The sequence below is a fragment of the Manis javanica genome, chromosome 7 (assembly GCF_040802235.1).
Source record: "Manis javanica isolate MJ-LG chromosome 7, MJ_LKY, whole genome shotgun sequence".
NCBI lineage: Eukaryota > Metazoa > Chordata > Mammalia > Pholidota > Manidae > Manis > Manis javanica.
Genome location: NC_133162.1, coordinates 133,832,245 through 133,856,253, shown reverse-complemented (window position 1 = coordinate 133,856,253; position 24,009 = coordinate 133,832,245). Strand labels below are relative to the sequence as shown.

At 44.9% G+C, this 24,009-nt stretch overlaps 2 protein-coding genes across 5 annotated transcripts in view; both read right to left on the bottom strand.

Moving 5' to 3' along the window:
• The window catches only part of NOSTRIN (nitric oxide synthase trafficking), a 53,184-nt gene extending 31,223 nt beyond the window's left edge, over positions 1-21,961 (bottom strand). The window contains exons 1-3 of one of the 3 annotated variants that reach the window (XM_036995955.2): positions 21,780-21,961; positions 20,902-21,108; positions 11,168-11,253 (exon numbers count right to left, since the gene is read on the bottom strand). In XM_036995955.2, the coding sequence (XP_036851850.1) occupies positions 11,168-11,253; positions 20,902-20,928 (113 nt within the window). In that variant the 5' untranslated portion in view covers positions 20,929-21,108; positions 21,780-21,961. Of the gene's footprint in view, positions 1-11,167; positions 11,254-20,901; positions 21,638-21,779 lie in introns of those variants that run through there. The other 2 variants (XM_036995952.2, XM_073241606.1) reach the window with 2 other exon arrangements.
• CERS6 (ceramide synthase 6) overlaps positions 21,779-24,009 on the bottom strand; it is a 277,844-nt gene continuing 275,613 nt past the window's right edge. For both annotated transcript variants that reach the window (XM_036995962.2, XM_036995963.2), the window contains one exon: positions 21,779-22,164. The gene's annotated coding sequence lies outside the window, so the exon portion shown is untranslated. The remainder of the gene's footprint in view (positions 22,165-24,009) is intronic.

The window sequence follows — 24,009 nt, the reverse complement described above, 5'->3', positions numbered from 1 at the left end:
AGGCATAGTTGTTAGATTGGATGTGCTCACCAGAAATTAAGCTAAACCACACACACATACACACACACACACACACACACACACGCATGCACACACGTATGAAGGGGTTCAGGCTGACAATGCAATGTCTACATAAAGAAGAGACGATTTGTTTACTATTAGGATCCTTTCGCCCTTAGGAATAATCCTTAAGGACATCCAAGAGGGTCCTACAAAGGGGGTTTTCTGTTTACCCTACTTGTACACTAGTGGTATGCGTTGAATTACATCCCCCTTGTCCCATCCCCTGTGGGATGTTGAGGTGTTAACCCTGAGAGCCCTGAATGTGGCCTTATTTGGAAATAGGGCCTTTGCAGGTGGTCAAGTTAAGATGAGGTCATCAGGTAGGCCTGAATCCAACATGTTCTTACAGAAAGGGGAAATTTGGACATAGAGACAGACACACACTGGGAGGATGCCATGTGAAGATAAAGGCAGAAATTGGGGCAATGCATCTACAAACCAAGGAATGACAAAGATCACCAGCAAATCACCAGAATCTGGAAAGAGCCATGGGACAGTTTCTCCCTCACAGTCTCAGAAGGAACCAAGCTGGCCCACACCTGGATCCCACTTCCAGCCTCTAGAACCGTGAGACAATACACATTTCTATGGCTTAAGGCACCTACTCTTCGGTGCCTCATTACGGCAGTCCTAGCTGACTGATCCGTCTAGCAGGGAACAGAAGACTTTCCAACTTATCCTCTGACATCAGCACTATCAGATTAGCTCTAGTAACAGTGGGCAATAAAATGATGAATTATGATGGCCTTAACCAAATGGTGGCTTTTTAATGGGAGCAGCAGAGGTGGGCCAACACCATATTTAGAAAATGAATTTTCACTACTTTCTTTGCAGGACCAGATGCAGTAGGGAGCCTGGGCATGCCCTGCAGACAGAGGTTAGACTGAATGACTCACTTTAAAAGATTTTCCTGTGTCCTACTTAGGAGGCCGTCTATAGATAAAACAAAGACATATTCTTATTCAGTGTCTCACTTTTCACTGAAGATAATAAAAATGTAGGAAATTAACTTCTATGTATACTGTTTTCCTTCTTAAGATGAACCACTGTGTTTTGTTGCATAATTTTCAGTTTTATTTCTCCTTGTGTGATAAAATATCTTTAGAATCGTTTATGCCTTCATTTCCTTTGGGAAATGACCTCAGAACTTTCCAGTTCTACTAACTGGAAGGTAACTACTACAAGGTAATGCCCGTCTTTTTTCACACAAATGAGACTCCGTGTTGTAGACCGAACAGGGAAGGACAGCTTTCTTTCATAGAATGGAGCCCAGAGATCCTGGGCTATTGATCGATTGCTGAATTTCTATTCATTTTTCCCTGTTAACACAACTTTGCTCTGAGTTATTCTTGCCACTTTTTGAAAGAAAAAAGACCCCTGTAGGATGCATGTTAAGGCCCAGATGCAGAAAAAACCCATTTGGTGTCAGATCTTGCTGAAGTATAAAAGAAGGTTAAGGCAAGTATTTTGAAATTATGAAGCTGGTAAATATGTATTTCATTGCATTCAAGATATATTTCTCTTTTCTAGGAATGTGTCCTGACTGACAGAGAGAGAGAGAGAGAGAGAGAACTGCTCAACAGCAAACTTGAAGAGACCATAACCTCCAATGGACTTGGGCCCTCTAGGAACCCCGGAGGCCACTACCATACAGTGGATTGGCTTGGGCAACATGGAAAGGAGTCATTGGGCCTATCACAGGGGCGTTTGGGATGATTAAAATGTGGTCATGACAGGAGGGGCTCAAAGACTGGACTGGTTGCTTTTGACCTGCATGAGGAGGTGACAACTGGCTCCCTCTCTGATTTGCCCTCCTACCAGATCCCCTGCTCACTGCACTGCATCCTGCTAGGTGCCATCCTGCCTCAGGGCCTTTGCACTTGCTCTAGCTTCTGCTACAAAGCCACATGGCATTCCCCTTCACATGAACACCAACAGTCTCGTTCAAACATCCCCACCTCAGAGGCTATCATATCTAAAACAGTATCATCGGCACTCTCCTCTTCTAGCTTTATGTCCTAGAAATTTCCACTATATTACATCACATTTTTTTTAGTGCACTTCTATGAACATACCTAGAATGTAATCTCCATGAGGGTCAAGAATCTGTGTTGTTCATTACTATATAACTAGGCCTAGAACAGTGTTTGGCACATAATAGGTGTTCACTGTGTGTGTCTTGAATGAATGAATGAATGAACTGGCTTCCCATCAGGTCTTGATTAGAATTTCTAACTGGTCTCTGCTACAAGTCTGTTCTCACCTCCCTGCTTTCAGACACTTTAAACCACCAGCATATTGATGCGTTTCCACAAGTTTGCTCTGGGCTCAGCCCTGATGTCAGAATACGCGGCTTTCTAGCACCTGGAATAACGAGACACGTAAACCCTCTTGTGGTGCACCTCTGGCTTTTAGGACTCGCCCTCCAGCACCCCGTTCACACTTGAGGCAGCCCACAGGGCACTCAGTGCCATGAAGCAGGGCTCAGCTCAGCAGCCGGGCACCAGAAAACTTCTTAATAAGTACACAATTTTCTAATACGGCTATTTTGATGTATCCAAAAGAATCTCTAAACATTCAGAACACCCCAAATATACAGAGGTGGGGAGGTGTTGGGAGGAAGAATCCCCCGTTTGCTTATCCATCAGCTCCAGAACAATCCAGATGGTAGAATCTAATGGGAAAGGTCATGCTGTCAGGCACAGTCTCTTCCTCAGAATTCAGTTCGGCTTTGGAATGTCCTTGCACTAGCGAGAGGGAGTGTTGCCCTCCTTGAAATCATTAACTTGATCAGACTCACCTGGGGAAAACACTGGCCTTTGGTGGCAAGAGAGGGGGAGGGTCCTGCCCGCTTTGAGGCTATTGCTCTTCTGTTTCAAGCCTGACCATCTTTTCTCCAAAACCCCAGTATTTCTGCTGGCTTCTGCTTGAACGTGGTAGGAAACCAGCTTACAGAGCATTTCTTGCTTTGGGAGGCTTCTCTTCACATGCAAGTATCGTAGAAATCTGCAGCAGGGCAGATTTGTAGTTTTACAAAATCATATAGCTTAAAAATTCCATATAGTGCCCTCTTGACAAATGTGTTGCCATAGCTATGGTGACATGTTCCTGACGCTCGACCTGTGTTCTGCCTACAAATAGGGATATCTGACATTTACTGGGCATTTACAACGTGCCAGGCACCATTCTGCATGTTTTAGGGTGTGTCCTCATTAACTCCGTGCTAACTCCCATCAGGCAGCCTCACTTACTTTACCCATTTCACGGAGGGGAACACCAAGGCACAGAATTTAACTGGTCACTTGCTGAGGTCACACATGAAGAAGTGACAGAGCTGGGATTCCAACCTTGGCTGTCGGGCAGGAGGGCCTGCCCGCTTAGCCACTGGAACTGTGGAGAAGCTGGAGATGGAGAATTGCGGGGGGAGTCAAAGGAAAGTACTTTTAAGAATTGACACAGCCTCTCACTTCGCCTTTAATTGCAGCGTCCTGCGGAGGCTCAGCAGCGAGGGAGGGAGCCACGCAGCCTCAGCAGAGACAGGACCAGCTTCCTGGGGCCTCTTCCCAAAATGTCCAGGGTGCCTTCGGAACGCGGAGGTGTTAAGGGTCTGGAAAGTGGGAAGGGAAGGGCTTGTGATATCAACTGTCACCAGCAGAGGGTGTGGCCAACATCCTCCGAGGCCAGACCGGTGGGCATGGCCTAGAACAGCACTGTTGTATTCTTTGTCTTTGCTTTCCATATACGATGACCCTAAAGGCTTTCAGAGCCACGACTCAAATTGACCAAAGCAGGCGGCAATAATCAGCTCTTACATTTTAAACTCTAATGACCATTTCAGAATCCTCAGCAGATTACCCTGCAAATCAGAGGAAAATGAAATGAAATAGAGTGGGAAGGATGGGTGTGGGGATATGTCACTGCGCTCCCTTGTCTCTGAATGGAAAGTTCTCAGGCCTCTGGCCCCCAATGGCCTTTCTCTTAACAGAGGTTAATGGGCAAATTCCTCCCCCGAGAAAAACACTCTACGAAGCCATGTTCTAACTGGCAAGCACAGAGAGAGTGGTCGCTTTTATAAGCTGGAATGTTTGTAAACTGGAACCAATAGTGCAGTGTGGCTCATCTGTGCTTAAGGTCTAATAGAGGAGTATGTATATGTCTGTCTATCTCAGAATTCCTGCTAAACAGAAACGAACAGGCCTTAGTGTTTTCCCAAGGCAGAGGTGGCACCGCTCACCTTTACACACAGTTTTTTTTCTCAGTCCTTTGAAGGGAGCTGTGTTATCATGGCTGCTGCACACAAAGGGAATCAAGCCTCAAAATGAGACATGGAATTTTCATCCCTCATTAAAATAATCGGAGACAAGCTTGTAAGAACATTGTTCTTAATGTTCTAGCCCTGTAGTTACCATAGCCAATAAAAGCTAAGTTCCTTTTCCAAGCAGTTATCTTGGCACAAATGAAACTGATGATGTGAATATTTTTTAATGGATAAATGAATCTTAGACTATTCCAGTGTGTCTTAAAGATACTGGACCAGGGAAATGGCATGCATTGACTTTTAATCCCTTTATATTCCAATTTCGTCTCAGCATGTGGAGGCAGATCAATACATTTTCATTAGTAATAATGAAGGCTAACCAGTAAGTCAAAGACCAACATTTGTCTTAGATTTTAAAATAAATTATGCTTTTGCAAGAAAAGAGAGATGGAAAATATGTAGTATCTGATTCAATATTTTAGATAGAACACAAATTGAACTATAAGAATATAAGTAACCAAGTAATCAATTTTAGTGTCCTGCTCTAATAAAATAAAATCAGATGATAAAAAGTGGTAAAAAAACAAACATAGTAGCTGGCCCCTGTGTCTATGAGGAATTAATTAAAATTGAACTACAGCTGTCTCAAGCTTGATAATAGAAGGTTGACAGAGCCCGCCCCTCATCATGAATTAGGTAGGAATTAAGTAATGTGAAAAAGCCCTGTTGGTGACATCTCACGCCCATCCCTGGCTTCCGACATTTTCCACCAGCAACAGCCTCTGGCTTGGGGTCTGGGATGCTGACATTTTCCACCTAAGCTTGATCAGTTTGCCTTTTGAAAGATAGTCACAAATTCATCTGACAAACAGGCTACATTTAAAAGTTAGTTATTAGCAACTGGAAAGACACTTTAACACGGAAGCTCTCTTACTGGAGCAGCTGGGGTCTCTGGCTAGCCCACAACACCTACTTTATTATTACTGATTGCTTTAATTCTGGCCCCTGAGCACAGTATAAAAGCAGGTGAGGTCCAAGGATACAGTCTGGAAGACACCCTTCCGGGGGTCCAGTCTGAGAGTCCCACTGAGGCACCCTGGGCCCAGGGAATGCCCGGGGATGGCAGCCCTCGCTCTTCAGATTCTCCGTGTCTAGTAATTCCTAAATTGAGTGAGTTTATGTGGCTTGGGGTGGGGTGCAGAGAGTGTTGTGGGGGAATTCAAGATGGACAAGAGGGGATAGTTTCAAAGACTTTTCAGCTGAAATCAAAACTCTATACAGAATCCCCCCATGTCATATAAATGCTACGTTCAGATGAAGTGGGAGCAGGTTGATGAGAGAGCTGGCTGGGCCCACCTCACCTCCCCCGACCCCCTGCTACCCGGCTTGAAAGTCAAACCCTTCCCACAGAGGACCCCAGCCTGTGAAGGGAGGTGGACCAGGGCCCCCTGAGCACACTGGGATTCCCGCAGCACTGCCCTACACGGCCTGCCCACTTGGAAGACCCTCTTACCCCAAACCTGGGTCAGGCGGGGGGGAAACCAAGGTGGACCGCCTTTTCCTTATAGCCCCTCCTCCCATGAAGTAGGAAAGGATGGAAGTACATTTGTACTGCACTGGATCATGAGAATTAAAGTAAAGGAGTCCAAGTATGAGCCACAACGACCACAGTACCTTATCTGTAGATGGTGCTGGATAAATGGTCCCCTCTGTGATTTTATCATTATTTTCTAGCTTTTATTCAAGATAATAATCTATATACTATGTAAATAAATTTATTTTGACACATGCATTTATTGCTCCCCAGAAATAGCTCAACGTGAACTTCTTAAAAGTTATGAGTGCCTAAAGGTCCCAAGTCACTCCTACCCTAACACATTCATTCACTCAGTGAACATCCACTGCTCTGTGCCAGGCTCCGTGCCAGCCACGTGGGGTATAAACACCTACAAGGGGTTCAGCCTCCACGGAGGAGGTGGTTAAGTCTACAGAGAACATCAGTGAAGGGCAGTAAGAGCTAAAGTGGAGCAAGGAACTAGTTCTACGTGCCTCTGAGGACCACTTTTTTGAGCCTGGGGACTAAAGTCGCATCAGAGTGAGATAGCTGAATCTCTCTCTCTTTTTTTGTACAGAATCATTGACTATATTCTCCATGCTATACTACTATCCCTGTGACCAACTTACATTATGACTAAGAATTTTTGTGCCCCTTTATTCCCCTCAACCTCCCCATCTGCCACTCCAACCCATGGTAACCACCAGTCACTTCTCAGAGTCTGTGAGTCTACTGCTGTTTTGTTCATTCTGTATTTCTTTGTTTTCATATTTCACAAATAAGTGAAATCATATCGTATTTGTCTTTCTCCACCTGGCTTATCTCACTGAGCATAAGACCATCTAGTTCATCCATGTTGTTGCAAACAACAGGATTTTTTTTATGGCTGAATAATGTTCCATTGTGTATATGTGCCATATCTTTATCCATTCATCTATTGATGGACACTTAGGTTGTTTCCATATCTTGGCTACTGTAAATAATGCAGCAATAAATATAGGGTGCATATATCTTTTTGAATCAGGGATTTTGTTTTCTTTGGGTAAATTCCTAGAAGTGGAATTACTGGATCAAATGGTATTTCTAGTTTTCGTTTTTTGAGGAACCTCCCTCCATACTGCGTTCCACTACAGCTGTACCAATTTACATTCCCACCAACAGTGTAGAAGACTTCTCGTTTCTCCAAATCCTCACCAACACTTGCTGTTTCTTGTCCTTTGGATAGTGGCCACTCTAACTGGGGCAGGGGTCATAGGGAAATGGAGAGGGTCATGCTGGATAGGAAGGCAGGGCCCAGGTCTCAAAGATCCTTTTATAACATACTACGATGGCGGAATTTTATACTAAAGGTCACAGAGTCTTTGAAGGGTTTTAAATGTCATGGCCACAGAATGGAAGACGCATTAGAGACAGAGACAGGGCTTTAGCCAGCAATCTAGCTGAGGGAACTTTGCTTAGATTGGAAAAAGGAGATCCCCTGCAGAGACACAGCGGCCAGGGTGCCAGACTTGAGGGTTGAGAGTGGATTCGATTTCTGCCTTCACTCAGCTCTCAGCCAGGTGCCTTTGGGCAGCGTGCACACTGCACAGCTGCAAGGACCCCTCGACAAAAGGACAGGGTAAGAGATTTTTGCCAGAACAATGGCAGAGGCCATGAAATGAAAAGAAAGCTGTAAGTGTAAGAGGTGTTTAGAAGAGAGAATTGTGAAGTCAACTTGGCCATGAGTTGAGATAGATGAACAGGTCACAGGAGCTGGGTTTGACTGGGTGGGCAGAGGTCCCACAACCATAGTAAAAAATCCAGGAGTAGCAGCTTCAGTGGAAAGCTGATAAACTCTGTGCGGGATATACTGACTCAGTGGTTCCATACCCGGGGGAAATGTCCAACAGACTGCTGGATATATGGTTTGAAGCACAGATAAGACGCACTGCCTAGTAATATACATGTGAGTCATCAATGTGCAAAAATGAGCTGTCTGTGGAGTTCAGACCACCCAGGCTATGGGTTGAGAAGAGGAGAGGATTTATCAAAGGTTTCATTTCAATGCTTTATTCCTCTGTTGACAGGATCTGTAATGAATCAGGGATAGAGCAATGACCACCTACAGTGCCTCCTTTGTTTTCTCTCTTTTCTTTTGTTCTTCCTAATGTCCAGAGTGGTGGTACCTGCCATTTGAAGACCTGGTCTTAAGCTTCCCTACAGAGAAACAATTGGTTGTCCCACCAAAGCCTGTTTAAACATGAGCTGTGAGGGCACAGGGACATAAACGCTCATAAATAGTTTCTGGGAGCGAGCCTTTATCTTTTTAACCCTGTAATTGTGTTCAACTGAACCTGATGACTTTGGCATTAGGCATCGAAGGAGCTGCTGGCTGTGTTTCTGGCTAAATCTGAGTCGCCACTACAAAACAGGAACTCAAAGCAATGAATTGGGTACAAGAACCTGAGCATGACCAAGATTGCAGAACCTCCGGGCAAAATGAGGTTTCCGTTAACAACTGCGCTTTTCTCTCCCCACCAATTAGAACAAACTGGCAGGTAGCTGAGCCGGGAAATGAAGCCTTATCCAGAAGCACAGCCTGACGGTGGTGTTTTCTCTGGTAGCTCCGCGCTAATCAGAACTGTCGGGTAGAACCTCATTGCAATGGATTCTTGAGCAAGGTGTCTGCAGTTGTTAATATCCAAGGACGGTAAAGATTTTTGTTCTAGTAACGTAGATGCAATAAAGAGAAAACAAACCCTTAACTGTCATTCCTTTATTTATTCATCCCATTTACAAGTATTCATTGAATGCATTTTATGTGGTGGGCATCTTTAATTCAAAGATGACACCTAAGCTCCCTCACTTTCTCTTTTGTGATGCTGGTCACTGGATTTGCCTTCATGATTCTCAGTGGAAATGCCAACTGTATTTTCCTAAGTCCCATTTCACTCATCCGATGGGGGTCCCCATTACTTGGCTCTCCTCTAAGTAGCAGGATGGTTTCTTTTAAAGAGGACGGGCTTTCCAAGTATTTTTCTAATTCAAGGGAAAGGTACTGTTGGGAAACAGCATCTTAGCTTTTGTCTCTCTGGGGAAAGAATGACGACTTCTCTCGCAGAACGGGAGTCAAGCAAGGCAACTCTAACACTAGCTGGGTGTTCATCCTGTGACATGTTATTTTGTCAACTCCGTTCAAATGCCTTGTAGGCAGAAGTAGTGACTTCAGAGTCCCTCCCCATGGGAAAGAAATGACCCAGTCATGGCAATGTAATGGCCCCTGTCTTGGCCAGCTGTCATGTAGGAACATAGAAGAAAAAAACAATATGTGCCATATTTCTATAGACTAGTAAGAGATTGTGTGTCCATTAGAAAAAGTTCTCCCCAAATACTGACTCTTCTAGGGTGGACAAACAGTCTTCAGGTTACCTACAAGATCAAACAGCTGCATAAAAGGAGGAAAGCCTAAAGCTCAAGTGTGAGAAGACAATACAAAGTGCACATTTATCAGGAGAGAACATAGAGCAACTCAAAAGGTCTTCTTGTCTAAGGGGAGATAATTTAATTGCACCAGCTTAACTTCACAAAATGCTCAGGAAAGCATCCCTCGCATAAACGTCTTAATATCTAGCAGAACATTTTTTGGTCTGGGTAAAATATTAGACCCTTTTGTTTTGGTATTTGCGCTATGCAGTTTTTAATCCTACAGGTGTGCATGTGATTTTGCTAACCAGTAATATTCTTCAGATTTTCAAAATCTAAATTCTGCTCTACAGGGAGATGCAACCATAAGGGGAGGTGTCTGCAGCTCCCCAAGCGTCCGTCCTTCACTGGAGCTCGTTGGCCACTCAAGAATGGGTGGGTAGAGGGTTTTTGGGCACATGAACAGGGCCAGGCCAGATGGTATCCCTAGGAAACAGCTTCACGAGAGACGCAGGAAAGAGCTGAAGTTCCTGATCACGTGCAAAGTACATACATCTGAGGCAGGGCGGAGCTGCGGAGTGACCCGGGTGAAGGAAAACACCGAGGCAGCTCTGGAGCAGGGATGCCCGCCCGGCCTTCAGTGCATTGCCAAGCCTGCCCGTCACTGGGCTCTATGCACCGCCAGTCTTCGGTCTGCACAGCTCTGTCCCAGGGACTAACTGTGAACATGGCAACATCCAATAATCAAGCCTGGGATGACCACAACCCAGGGTAAGCACGTGGCTAAGATGCGGACAGGATCTTCCTCATCAGCAGTAGGGAGATGCTTTCTGATCTAAGTAATGGGTTGAAATTGGGGACTAGTGAACTGGTCTTATTTTAAATAATTTCCTTTTCAAAGACTGATAAAAATATTTGCTTATGGAACATGTTCCTTCCACATTGGTCCTTCTAGTTCCACTCAGAGAATCAAAGCAATTTGGCTATTGAGGTAGAAGTAAATTCTATTTAACATTTCTTTTCTTTTTGACTCCATTTGATAAATCGGGTTATTTTCTTTTGAAAAGCCTGCTGGAGCTCTCCTGCTTAGCTCCTTGGTCCTCATTTGCTGGTTCTGATAAAGCTGATATTCTCCTTTGCTCTTCACCTGCTAGCATGGGATGCAATCGGCCCACGTGTCTTTGTTCTTATGGCACACGAGCAATATTTTAAGTTTGAAATGGGTTACCTTAAAAAAATCATCTCTCCTGAAGATAGCTTTAAAGTTGTTTATTCCAAGGCTATCCAGATATAGGGACAGGGCTTAAAAATCATTTATGGCCCAGTTTACTCTTTGGTTCTCTAATTTTAAGCAGTAATTTGTGTAACTTTCTTGACTGAATTAAGCAGGCTTTACACATGATCACATGTAGGATTAAGAGAAGATGATACTGAAAATGGTGAAGTTTTTCATTCATCCATCCACTCATGCATCGACATTTGCTGAAAAGATCAGAAGGCCAGGCTCTAAGAGTTCAGCATACAAAGACGAATAAGACACAGCCTTGCCCTCACAGAAGAGATAGAAATGTAAACTAATATTGCCATTAGTACAATAATGACACATATATATCAGGCCCAAGGAGGGTGTGATAAACTCAGTCTGAGGAATCCAAAGGGATTTGACTGAGGCTTCCCAAACAGCATTTCTTCCTGTCGTTTCCTGGTTTTTATGGTACCCAGGTGATAAGTGTGCAGTAGAGGAGAACCACTCTTCATGCCAATCTCTCAAGTACCAAGATAAAATACTGAGTTCTGCAAAGTGGCCCAGTTTGTAGTCACTCCTCCAGTCATATCGCTCGTTGCCAATAAAGAGAAAGAAGTGCTTACTGTAAACGTGTATTTTTTACCTTTGCTGAAGAATGGATGTGACCTGCTTGCAGAAATTCTCCCCATTCTGAGAAAGCTCCTTTAGGTTCTTGTACACTTTAGTATACTGAAAAAGAAAAGATACACAGAAGGATTACGAGCGCTTCCAAAGATAGAACTCCTATAAATTCAGAATACTTCTGTAATGATGGCCGTCACAGGAAATGATTGTGCAGCTACAGGGACACACACCTTTCGGATGAGCTCTTAAAATGAAGATGAAGTGTCTTCTGCTTGGACATATAAGATCCTGGAGAACTTTTCAAAAATAAAGTTGGTCTAACTGTTTCTTCCTGGGCCAAATGCAAACAGTTCAGCAGTGGAGTATACCTGGAGTCTGGTTTCCTGTTGCCCTTATTGCTCCCAGGATGGTTAAAAGCACATTCTGAAATACACTGAGTAATCATTTTGTGTCTGCCCGCCAAAATCCAGAATAATATACCCGGGCCTCAAACACTGGACTCGCTCAAGTGAGTGTTTCTTATTTGTGATGTGAATGTGTTAGTGAATGACTTGTTAGTAAAATTTTCCCTAGTCCCTTCTATATCCCATTTAACTCTAGTGACAAGAATGTTATATATTGAGTTGAATATTTTTATTGCACCAAATATTTATAAATTTATAAGAAAACCTTTATACATTCTTTTATGTATGAATTCAGCCTGCAGACACAAGATTTCCAAGGGAAGGATTTTTCCATTTGATTTAGAACTCTACATTGTCATTCTGATGTTACATTTGTAAAAGCAGACATTGATGAGAAGAGATTTTCAGTGCCCAAATGGGGAGAGTCCATGCCCATGGATTCTGCAGCTTACCTGATACTGAGTAAGGGATGTTAGGTGGTGCAACAGTCCTAAGCGCACTCACAGTTGCCATCTGCAAGGTGCAGGGGCCAGTGCAGATTTTACACAGGAGGATATGCAAATTCTGTATGAAACGCGCGTCATGCTGCGGCTCTGCCCGTGAGTGGCGTTGGTCCGGCACTGAATTGAGAGCTCGCAGCAGTGAGCGTCTACTGAGCAGGCACTTCACAGACGTGACTCTTCAGGGCTGAGGCAGCCTTGCAGTTAGCCCAGGGGCACGTGGGGTGTGGCCCCAGCACAGGAGCAGAAAGAGGTCACTGGGCCACAGAGGAGGAAAGACGTAAAGAAACGACATGATCCGGGTCCTTGACTTCCAGGGTGGAATGACACAAACTGGGATGGAGAGACACCACCCCACAGATACCAGCCCCTTTTATCTTTCACAGTAGTTTACCTTTCCTCTGACTTTAACACGGAAAGCCACCGCAAGACTTGGCAGACAACATAGTAGCAAACAGCTTCTCTGAACCTGCCTGGGACACGAGGGCCGTGGCCGAAGAGCGAAGCCCTTTGGAAGGACACCGTTAACTCCTAAGCAAAGTCTGCAAAATTATGTGCCTGCAGGCGCCCGTCAGACACTCGAGTGAGTGAGGAGTGAGGAGTGAGGTGGGAACCACGGGCCGGGAGGCAGCTGCCACCTGCTCTGGACGTGAGAGTGTGGCCTGGGATGGCCAGAGCCTCCAGTTTGTTCAAAAAAGCAGAAATAAAGATTGACATCGGAAATACGATTTAAAAAAAATTATAGCAAACATTTCACACATTTTAAAACTCTACACAAAGCAAGCAAAGCACACCTATCCTGTTGTCCTGGTGTGGCCTCGGCCATGAAGGATGAGTCTCAGCGTCACGAGAGTGACATCACTGTTCGACAGCCGGACTTTCTCATGTTTATTTCCACAAAAATGACTTGCCATCTGTGAATGATGCACTATAAGGCCTCCTTCCTCCCCTTCCGGGTACGATGGGAAAGTTTTAGTGAGCATTTTAAAACTATTTAGTTTTTTGTGCACTTCTCTATTCCCTAAACATTTTCACTGATTTTCCCCCTAAGCCTTTCAATTCTTCCCATACGACTAAACAACACCCCACACAGCACACGTAGGTATAACCACCTGACGAAAAGCCCCCCAGGGAGGCACACGTGGGGCTTTGTGCGGGGTTTCAGTGAAGGTCCCACCCTGCTCTGTCCTGGCCCCCGACTTAGACATCACGGCTGATGCCAGGGCGTGGCCTTGAGGATGGATGCCTGTGTGTCGTAGAGCAACCAGAGAAAAAGAGCCCTTGTCCCCGATGGCCGTGGGCCTGCACACAAGCCCTCAGCTCTCTACTCCTGTACTTAAGTGTGAGAGAAATACAATGACAGGCTTTTTTTTGGAGCCGCTCATTTTGGGTTTTTAAAATATTCAGCTGAATGTAGTTCTAAGTCAAACACCGTCTTTTAAAGTTTATTTTAAATTATGAAACACTTGTATGTTTCATGAAATAATAATGATACAGAAAATAATAATGATGCACATTGTGTACTCACTACCTAAGTTACAGAGAGATTAATGCTTTGCTTCTACTTTTTTGTTTTCCTGATTTCTCTTTAAACATATTTTCTCCTTCTTATAATTTCTTTGGTTCCACTTGGGCATTTATTCTTTCATAGGAACATTTCTCCAATAACAGTTTTTTTTTAAGTCCCTGTTCGGATCCTACTTAGAATTGCACCCTATATATATATATATATACACCCATTTGGAGAAACTGACTTTTTTATGGTATTTAACCTTCCTATCCAAGGACATAGTAAGACCTCATTTATTCAAGTCTTCTTTTATGTTCTATCAAATTTTGTAATTTCCTTTATAGATCCTGTAGCTTTTTTAGTTGATTTATTTAGAAATATTTCACAGAATTAAGCTTTTTTTTTTTTTGTATGTAATGTCCTATTTGCTTGTCTTTCTAGCCCACAGCAAATCGGAAAGACCCAACAGAAACCCCAGGGCGCATGTGCAAGAGAGAAAGATCTGGACACATGCCTGCAGAGTGTGTTTCTCTTCGCTCAGACGCTAACGGCTGGGGCCGGGGCGGGGAGAAGAAAAGGCCGAGAGGTGGACTGCAGGGGTTTGGGGCCTTCAGAGCAGGAGTGAGGAGAAGAACCTCCCGCTGGAAAAAGCAGAGGTGGTGGGAGGGGCTGAGAGGAGCTGTCCTAAGGGGTGGGCCTCCACCAGCCCTCCAGCTCCTGAGGGCCATCTGCCTCCCACGGTCCTGGGGAGAGAACTGGGGACCTCAGGTACCGGGTGTGAGGATGTGGGTGGGCTGCCCGTAACCAGAGTGGCAATGAGCAGAACCAGCTCCTCAGCTAGGCTGCAGGAGCTGTTGCATGTCCCAAACTTATGCAAGCCACCGAAGCTCTCCCAAACACACTTTTAAATTACCATCTTCAGAGAAGGAGTTCTAGGCCAGAGACAGCTACGAGCATCTGTAAGCCAGGGGATGATTCAGAGCTCCATCGCTTTGGCGGGACGTGGGGGAGCCTGTGGCACGATGGAGAGTGCCTGTCTCCCAGAGGTGTTCAAATTCAACTTTTTAAAGCAAGAGGCTGCTGTTCAAACAAAGCACGTCTTCAGCTTCAGATGGCCTTGTGGCTGCCAGCTGTAGACGTGGGGAGATCATTTCCTGTCATTTAATGGATCGGTGCTTCCCGAGTTTTATCACATCATGGCACACCTGGAAAATGATGTTTGTACTGGGACAGCGCAGTAATTGGATAAAGTTGTTTAGGCTCTGCCCCTGGCCACAGCCTGCCCACTGGGGGGCCGAGAGCACCTGTGTGTCAGGTGCACCTGTAACCCATTCGCCAAACTCCAGCAAGCCCAGTACGCAAGGCAGGACACTCTACAACGTGTTACGCTGTTGTTAACTTAGCGATCAGACAGGAGCGGGGTGTTTCTCTTAGGACAGCAGTGGAGAGAATCTTTATCTGGACGCTCCCGACAAGCCCTGATCCACACTGAGGTCAAGGTGACGTAAATAAAAGAACTGTGGAGAATAAGTGCATTATTTCAGCATATTCCCTGCTTCAGAAACGATGATTTTCTACTTTTCATTGTGTACCATCTACCTTAGAAGACAAAACCTGTGAAAAGCAGAACCCAGTTTATCTTGTCCAGTGTGTGTGTGTGTACCTGTGTGTAATCAGAAAATCTTAGAATGTATCTGCTTTGAGGGGATGAAATCTTTGACCTGGGTGTTGACGCTGCCTCTGCCATCCCAGCGCCCCTTCCCACCTCACTCCCACCCATGGGCCAGGCCTCTGAAGGGTTTCCACAGAGCACAGTTTGGAAACCACTCAAGTCCAGCCCCCTTAGTTTATTGTTAAGGCCCAAACAGCTGAAGATAACCTCACTAGCTAGGAACAGAACTGTGATTAGGAATGTTAGGTGGAGAAATCAATTGGAGAATCCATCAGATATAAATATATTTCTAAGTTGCTCATCAGTATAGTCACACTGTTCACTCAGAGTGATAGTTACCCTTAAGTGTTATGAGCAGTGCAGACGGCTTCCTAATGTCAACAACCAGCACAAAAAGGGTTTGCCTAGTCAAAGTCGTGTGGAAAGTGAATTTTTGGTGTGTTTTTCCCACTCATGGTGTTGTTGGGCAGCTGCGTCTGGGGTGGTCTCTCCCTGCACACTAGGGGAAGCACTAGGAGAAACCTCAGCCTGGATGGGGAAGGGCTCTTGACTCTGAATGAGAAAGAATTCTGGCACAGGTCAGACAAGTGTAGGTAAGGAAGGAATTCATTGAGGCGAGAGTAGCAGTGACTGGCAGCTGCCGTGCAGGCCACAGCAGGAGGAAGGGGAAGCTCACTGAACTCCTGCTCGGCACAGGGCACATCCCCTGCCAACTCCTAAAGCCACCTGATGTCCAGTATCTGCTTGAATCTGCACGGTGTGGGAACTAAGCCTCCACCACCCCAGGATCTGGGGGAGCCACAGAGCCCTGGAGGGAGTGAGATATGGTCTCAGAACTTCCCAAAGGCAAAGAAAGGAGATTTTTTCAGGCAGACTACTAAAGAGCAAGGTTGTATAGCTGCAGTCCTGTCAGGGTCACTCAGGTGATGGGAACTTGCAGCCCAAATCAGAGATCTCAGTAGCCCTTCTCTACTTATCTGAAGTAGAAGAGAGAAGATTAGTGCTTAGTTTAGAAAACTGAAATAGCAAGTAACAAAGACACTTTCCACTGGAAGAGTGCAGATACATAATGCAGTAAGCTGAGCAGAGAGAAGTCTTTACTTAAGGCAAAAAGTACACACTCAAAGAAAGGGGAGTGCGGGCAACCTCGGAGAGGAGGTGCACTTAAGGACTCAGGACTCTGTCCTTTAAGGCTTTCAAGAATGGGGCAAAGTAGGGCAGGGGTGCAATGGTAGACTTGACATGTGGTCTCATGGTGTCTGTCTCCAGTGAGAGACATTATGCCACCATTCACAGTCTGTCTCTAGATATTCTGTAAGGTAAACTTACTACAAGGACTTTCTTGACCCAGTTCTTCTCCAAGATAGTGGTTTCCCTCAAGCAATGGGGGCATATCATTTAGGACAGCTTGTGCTGCCTTAAGACAGTGTCAGTTGTCGGCTGATTATCATGAGAAATGTCAGGAATCTTACCTGCTAACTCCCTGATTTTTAAAATGGAATCTTAAGATGGAGTCCCTCCTGTTCTTACTGTACTGTTGGTATCTCAGCATTTTTAATCAAAGGCAGGAAAAGTTAATCATGATGCTTGTCCCATGTCCCTGCCCCACCTCAGTTGATCCTTCAAATACCAGGTCCCCTCCCAAATATTCATTCCAGGGAAGAACTTTCTATTGATCTTACATCTCCATATGATTTTATATTAACATATGCTACTTCTCCCTAGGGTCATTGATTACTAAAAGGAAATACGTGATTTTTTTTCACTGATAAAGGAATTTCAGGCTGGCAGTGGAATATCTGGGACATGTCTGAGCTCCTAAAAAAAAAAACAAAACCCTCCACATAGACAATGTCTGGCTTACACAGACATTTCCCATCCAGCCATTAGGAAAACGTTTCTGCTCTGCATTTGTAAGCAGATTCTGTTGGATTTTGTCATTGTAATAAAAAAATCTAGTAATCAGAGCAATTTGTACATCAAATGGTTAGGCAGATGACTTCTAAACAATATAAAACGATATCAATCTTGGCCTAGCTTCTCTTTCTGACTTTCCATGATTTGAAAGATTAAGAAGCTTAAATTCAGTTACTCTAGAAAAATCCATTTTTATTCTGGATGGTACTATGGACATTTTTTAGATAATGATGATCCTCATGGTGTTAAATAAACCCTAATATTCCACTTGTATTTAATTAAATAAGCTTGTGTTCAGTGCCTTTCACATGAGAGGCCCTGTGCTACTGATTTCATGTGATTTCTGATTCATAGGGGATAATATTTCAAAGAACTGCCCCTCTAACTACGGGATTATCTGTGAAATATTTGGAATCCCCATGGCAAATTGTCATAGATTATGGGTCATAGAATATTTGAGAACATAATCTACTACACCCTCTCCTCTTCTTCCTATTCAGATGAGAAAACAGAGGCCCATGAAGTATGGAATGGCATGTCACATATCTCAAGGGTGCGCGCTGGGAATGCTGTGGTCCACAGATGTCTATGCCAGACCCAACCTGCCTCCTAATCTCTTCAGTGAACAAGAATCCCTCAGGAGCCAAGGACCATTGTACTGGCATCTTCTTCGTGCCAGGCAACATCTCAGAACCAGGCAGAGCCACAGAAATGAGAAGCTCAGACAGCATCTGAGCAGAGTTGAAGGAGCAGCCCCACAGCCTGGTACTGTTTCAATAGCTATGATGTTAAGGGAAGGGGCTGACTGCGTGGAGCTCAAAATGTCCTCCGGGATAGGATGCTACCCCTGGATACCGTAGCAGTGATAAAAGCAAACACTTTTACGCTTGTTTGCCCATGTTGTCTGCGCATTGTTTCACAGAAAGGCACTTAAAAAAAAATGATGGGATTATTTCATTTGGAGATAATTTGATCCTGCCTGTTTCCTTGTACATGGATTTGAAAATGATTTTGCTTGGCTTATTTTTAGGGTTAGAATCTATACTCATAGATGTTAAAGCATCAAGGCCCAGAGCCAATTCTTTTCTTTTTCAAAAACAGAAGTTTTAAAAATCTTCAAATAAATTCTGACACTCTTAAGATTAGTTAAAAGCCCTACAGAGCATTTAGACAATCTTTGTTACCCTGATGACTAAGAATTTGAGCACAGACACTGACCCGGCTCTTTGAGGTTCAACAGCCCAGCTATCAGCTTTAATGCACCAATGGAGCATTAATCTAAAACAAGAGATTAAAAAATATGTTTTGTATCATGGGACCTGTTGGCAGTCTCGTAAAAACTATTTTACTCAGAGTAATATTTCTAAATGCAAGAAATAAAATAAAACAGGATTACAAAGTAAACTACATTGATAAATATTTGTAAAAACATTTTTTGAAATCATATTGTGTGTGCTTCTAATTAATATACTAAGTAACAAGTCTTAAGAATTCTTCAAATTTCTAAGTCCTACAGAGTGTAAACAACATTTCTTGATATCCAGAAGTATCATTATAGCAAATACATTTCAGCAAACAACTGCAATGTTATATAAAAATATGTGATTTTTATTGGTTACAAAGTCACAGACACTCCAGTAGTACTGGGATTTGTTATTCATATTCAGAATTTAAGGAAATTCTAAATTTCAGTTAGAAATGACTATAAATAAAAGGTTACATTTTTCCCATTGAAGCTCATGTGGGATTTCTGTACTTGGGTCCACTTGCATAGACCAGGTTAAGAACTGTAGCTAAGCTACAGCTTTGTGAATTAATTGTGTTCTCTGTAACCCGAGGGACTCAGGGAATGGGACACCCTGCGGGTGGCTAAAGCGATGGTCTCCTCATGAAACGACTGTTTCCTGAAGCATCCATTTGCAGTGCATTCCCTTCTTTTATTCGGTTCCCAAATTGCAGCTTCACCTTCCCACGGCATTGCTCCCCAGGCGTGGACTGCATGGACTGGGGCGGCACCAGGAAATCAGTTCAAAGGCTGATGAAGATGAAACAGTTGCAAATAAATGAAGATTACGTGACTGTAGAGGAGTTAAAAACTGGCTGAGGGGGTAGTCACCTCCTCTTGACTCCCAGGCTCCTTTAGTGGCACTGTGCCCACAGAGATGAACTTCAAGGCTGTAGGCAGGGATAGGAGCCCTTGGGGATGATGACTGAGCACGGCATCAAGAACTTTCCAGCACGTCGGTCGGGAGGGAGCATGAAGCAGACCCAGAGATGTGACCGAGGCTGCTCAAGAGGGAACGCTTCTCCCAGATCATCATCAGACGGCAGCCTTGGAAAAGGATGCTATGCTGTCAGGTCAGTTTTGTTTTGCTTTTAAACTTAGCCTGGCTTTAGTTTCCCTCACTTTTACCTCATTCTTCCCTTGGTCTTGACTTTCTTCTTTGCTGACGGCTGGTGCCAAGTTTTGGCTTCCTCTTATCTTGTCCCTGTCCCCACGCAACCAACGCTATGCAAAAACATCACCCAAGTGTCAGAGGTGAGGCAGGAGTGGAGTTAACATTTTAGCAAAGGAGCAACTGCAAGGAGTGAAAAATAAACAAACAGCAAACACGTAGATGATAAATGGCTTCTTAAAAAGTTATCTGGGCTTACCAATGGAGAGAAGATCGAATGGAAGAAATTAAAGGGGGGAAGTTTCATTCTTAAAATCTCTCCATGCTCATATTGTTCAAATTAATTTTCATATTAGGCACATATTACTTCTATATTTTAAAAAGTAAAAGTAGGTAGGGCCTGCTATTACACCATCATAAAAATTAGTAGCCTTTGTGACTTCATCTGATTTAGCTCATCTGTGGGATAGCAGTTATGGCTCCGTCTTCTCTAAACCTGTTATCCTCATACATGTATAAGCAAAAATGAAACCAATACATCTCTCTTGATCTTTTTCTTTATGGCTTTATTTCAGTCCCCACTTATCTGCTTCTTCATGGGTCTTTTTTTTTTTAATAAATTACTTGAAGGAAGAATGCAACTTCTTGCTTCTGATGTCACCAATTTTAGTTTTCTGGCACCATTTATTGGGGTAACACATTGACAATACTTCTTTATTTCCAAAGTATAGATATTTTCCTAGCCCCATTTTAATTGCTCCTCATTTCCTAAATTACTTCTCGGCTGTGGCGTCTAACAGCCTGACAATGTCTTTGGGCTTTTGATCAATCTTCTATTTTTGGTAACACTCCCAGGATTGGAACAAACACGTTGGCACCCCCCAAAGACCAGACAGAGTGGGCAGTGACCCCTCCTTCCGGTCTTGCAATTCTTCACTCTGAATGATGTGGAAAAATATGCAAAAATCTTCCACCCTCACCTCATTTTTGGAACCCAAACTTGGCTGCAGATTCTGCATGTTTGTATATCTACTCTATGCATGATGTTGGCAACGTCGGTGTATATTTTAAGAATGTTTTCCAAGCAGCCGCCATCTGCATACAAGTGGAATGCTGTACCCACTCAAAGTTTTTCCAAATATATGAGAATAAAAGATGACAATTAACCTGCCTTATCATTTGCTAGGAAGGACTCTGTTTTAAACTGAGTAATAAAAAAAAAAGCCACAAGACTTTTGTACCACAGCCAACATCTAAATATGTTTGGCTTCTGAGCGTCTCAAATTTCTTAAGTTAAAATCCACTAATATATAAACTCTCACACACAGACATGCAACCACATTGGGCTACTCACCGAGCAATCTGTCCATGGGTCCCTCATGATGAAATGTTCTTTGCTTCTGTCCTTTTACCTACGCCCCAGCATTCAGCACTCGGGAAGCTGCAATCAAGGTTGGGTGTGTCCCGGGCTTCCCAGATTCAAAAGGCCTCACATACATCAGGCCTTGTCAAACACTCCAAGGAGGAAGTCCCAGCCCTGGACTTTCATCCCGTTTGTTTCCTGAAAAAGCAAAGAACTGCTCTGGGTCAGGAGAGCTGGACGAGGGTGAGAATGGCTTCTGCAAATACTTTGCGGGCAGAAAACTGAGTCTTGAACTGCGTGGCCTAGAGAGAGATACATACAGTGTCCCAATTCGGTGCTCAGGGCTGATATGGGGGGATGCATATTCCCTCCGGGTGCCATACTAATCACATTCTTTATTTTCTGTATTTTATGATGCTTTGACATGTTGGGGTTTTCAGACGTGGGATGGACTGCCCTCCCTGGGGTCAGCTCATTCCTAGAGACAGCAAGCAACTTGGCTGTGAGCAGACTCTGATATGCAAGCCAACCAATCCTGAGCCCAGACCCCCTTAATCTATCTCTCCCACCCTCCATGGATATTGCCCCTGCCCCAAATCACCACAGAGCTGGGCCCCAAACAATCGGGACACACCTGTATAACTGTGACTATGGTGGAAAACGTCTAGAAAGGCCAATGGGAAGCAGCTCGCACGTTCGCCACCTCTCAGGGCCTAACGCAACCCGGCCTGGAAGGAGCAGGAGGCTAAACTATCTGGCTAAGAAGGGCTTTTCTATATTTGGACTCATTTTTTTTTTTCAATTGCTCAAAAGGATAAACAGAACTAATTAGCCATCAGCATCTTATATTTTAGTTGCTTTCTCTGTACCTGTGGTCCCAGTTGTCAATTCTTAGATTTTCAGCTAATTTCTAGAGACAGGACATGACAGCCATTTCCTGGGTGGTGGGCAGCTCTGCTCTGACTGACAGGAAGGAGCAGCAGAACACTTCACAGTTGCCCGGATGAGCAAGCTCCATTCACGTGCCCTTGGTGTCCCAGCTCCATTCAGAGTCCCTAGAAATGATGAATGAAGAGGTGGGGGGACAATGAGAACTTGCCCTGTGCCCAGTGTGGAGAGGAGACGTCCTTAGGCAGGGATTGCCATTCACACACTTAACAACGTTCCCCCTTAGCTTCTCCGAAGGAACTTGATCACTGCAGGTTACAACAGTGGCTATCCAGGGGCTGGAATTAGACGGAGCCACGTGGCATACTGAAAGAGACAGGGTATAAAGGGAGGTTAATCCTACATCACTCAGATGCCTACTGGAGGGCTTCCCTGCCATCAGACATTGTAGACAAACAGCCAGAGACTGGGGGCACCTTGGCACCCTTGCCCCAATTCTGGCTCTGTGTCTCAATTTGGCTCCACCTCAGTTCAAAATGTGGAACTGACCTCCCTTGCTAGTTCCCACAAGAAATGCCACCACCCCAAGCTTGTTGTGACCTTGGTGACCCTCCTGAAGGTCGGTCAGCATGCCTATACCCATGCGCTTCACGCGTGTCTCTCCCACGGGCTGACTGGCTCTGCCTTAGGTGCTCCAGGACACCTGCTAAGTCATAAGAGCTCCATCTCGTACAGGGTCCCTCTCACAGATTTGTGAGGATGGCAGGGGTCCTGGCTGCATCTAGCCAGAGAATTAGTTTGGCTATTTGTTGAGCTTCTCAGAGTGCTCGAAATTGCAAAAAATACTGATTTTGGAGGTCAGAAAGGGGGATGTATCAGTTCCTCTTGTCAAAACAATGCTGTGTAATAAACAGAAAACCCAGTGGTTTCAAATGACAGGGACTTGACATGGGTCACACGTCTGTGGTGTGGGTGGTTCCATGGGTGCCTGCGGCCTCAGTGAGGAGAAAGCCAGCTGTCTACACAGCTCTGCTGCTGCTGGCTGGGCTTGGCAGGGTGGCTCTCCTGGGCTCTGCTGGGAGGGCGGCTGGCTGTGAGCTGAGGCAACTTTGCATCAGTCAGTAGCCCACCTGAGCTAGTCTCAGGGCAAAGAGCCAGGAAAAGAAACAGGGGTGCTCAAGGCCTCCTGAGGTGTAGGCTTGGAGCAGACACACCCTCACTTCAGCCACGTTCAGCTGAGCAATGCCAGTCCCAGGCCAGCCCAGATTCAAGGGGTGGAGGAGATTTCACCCCCTCATGGGAGCTGCTGAATGTCCCGTTGGAAAGGGCATAGTTGCAGAAAGGGGCAGAGCGTCACATTCAATCCATGACAATGGTCGGTCAATATTTGTTCTCCAGTGACTAGAGAGGTGAAACAGAAAGGACACTGCAGGGAGTGGCTGACACACATAGTCCTCTCCCTTTCCCCAGTCCAGCCTCTGGGGACATGTTTGGAACTTCAGCAGAGACTGGGGTTGGAAACAGAAATAAGAAGCCTTAACTTGATTAAGGACTCTAGACACAACGTGGAGACCGGGTTGCTGTCCCCTGGGACCCCACACCCCATTCTACACAAACTCAGGCAGAGACCCAGCGAAGCACAACTGCTGGCAGAGTGCAGGGGAGGGAGGGTGCGGTGGCAGGACAGGGCTGCTCGGGTGTTTCCGGCATGAGGCTGTGGCTGGGGGGCACCTTGGCAAGGAGGCCAGAGCAGGCCGACTCGGGGGAAATTTGTCCTTGTGCTCATGAGAACCTTTCAGCTCCCAGAACCCCAGAAATGGCCCAGGGGAGAGTGTTAGGAGGGAGCTGAGCTCCTGTGTGAGCAGAGGCGGAAGAGCCTTGTCGTTTTGGAATTGATATGAACACAATCTCTTTGTAGCTACAGGTTGATGAGAACTACATACAGTGAAGTATATTCTCTAAAAATAAAAATAAAGTATATCCTTTAAAGTCTATTTTCTAAAAACTGTGGTGCCCAAGGCACCCTTTGCATTCTCTGTCCTCAGCTTTGTCTCCAGCCCTGTTGCTGGCTTGCTTTCACTCTCGGCTTCTTTCCAAGCCCTGGCTCCAGCTTGACTTCTCTTTGACCTTTCAGATCCTAATCTTCCGGCTTCATTTCCCAGCCTATGCTTAGCATGCGTCTTCCTGGCACGACATCTCTGCAGAAAGAAA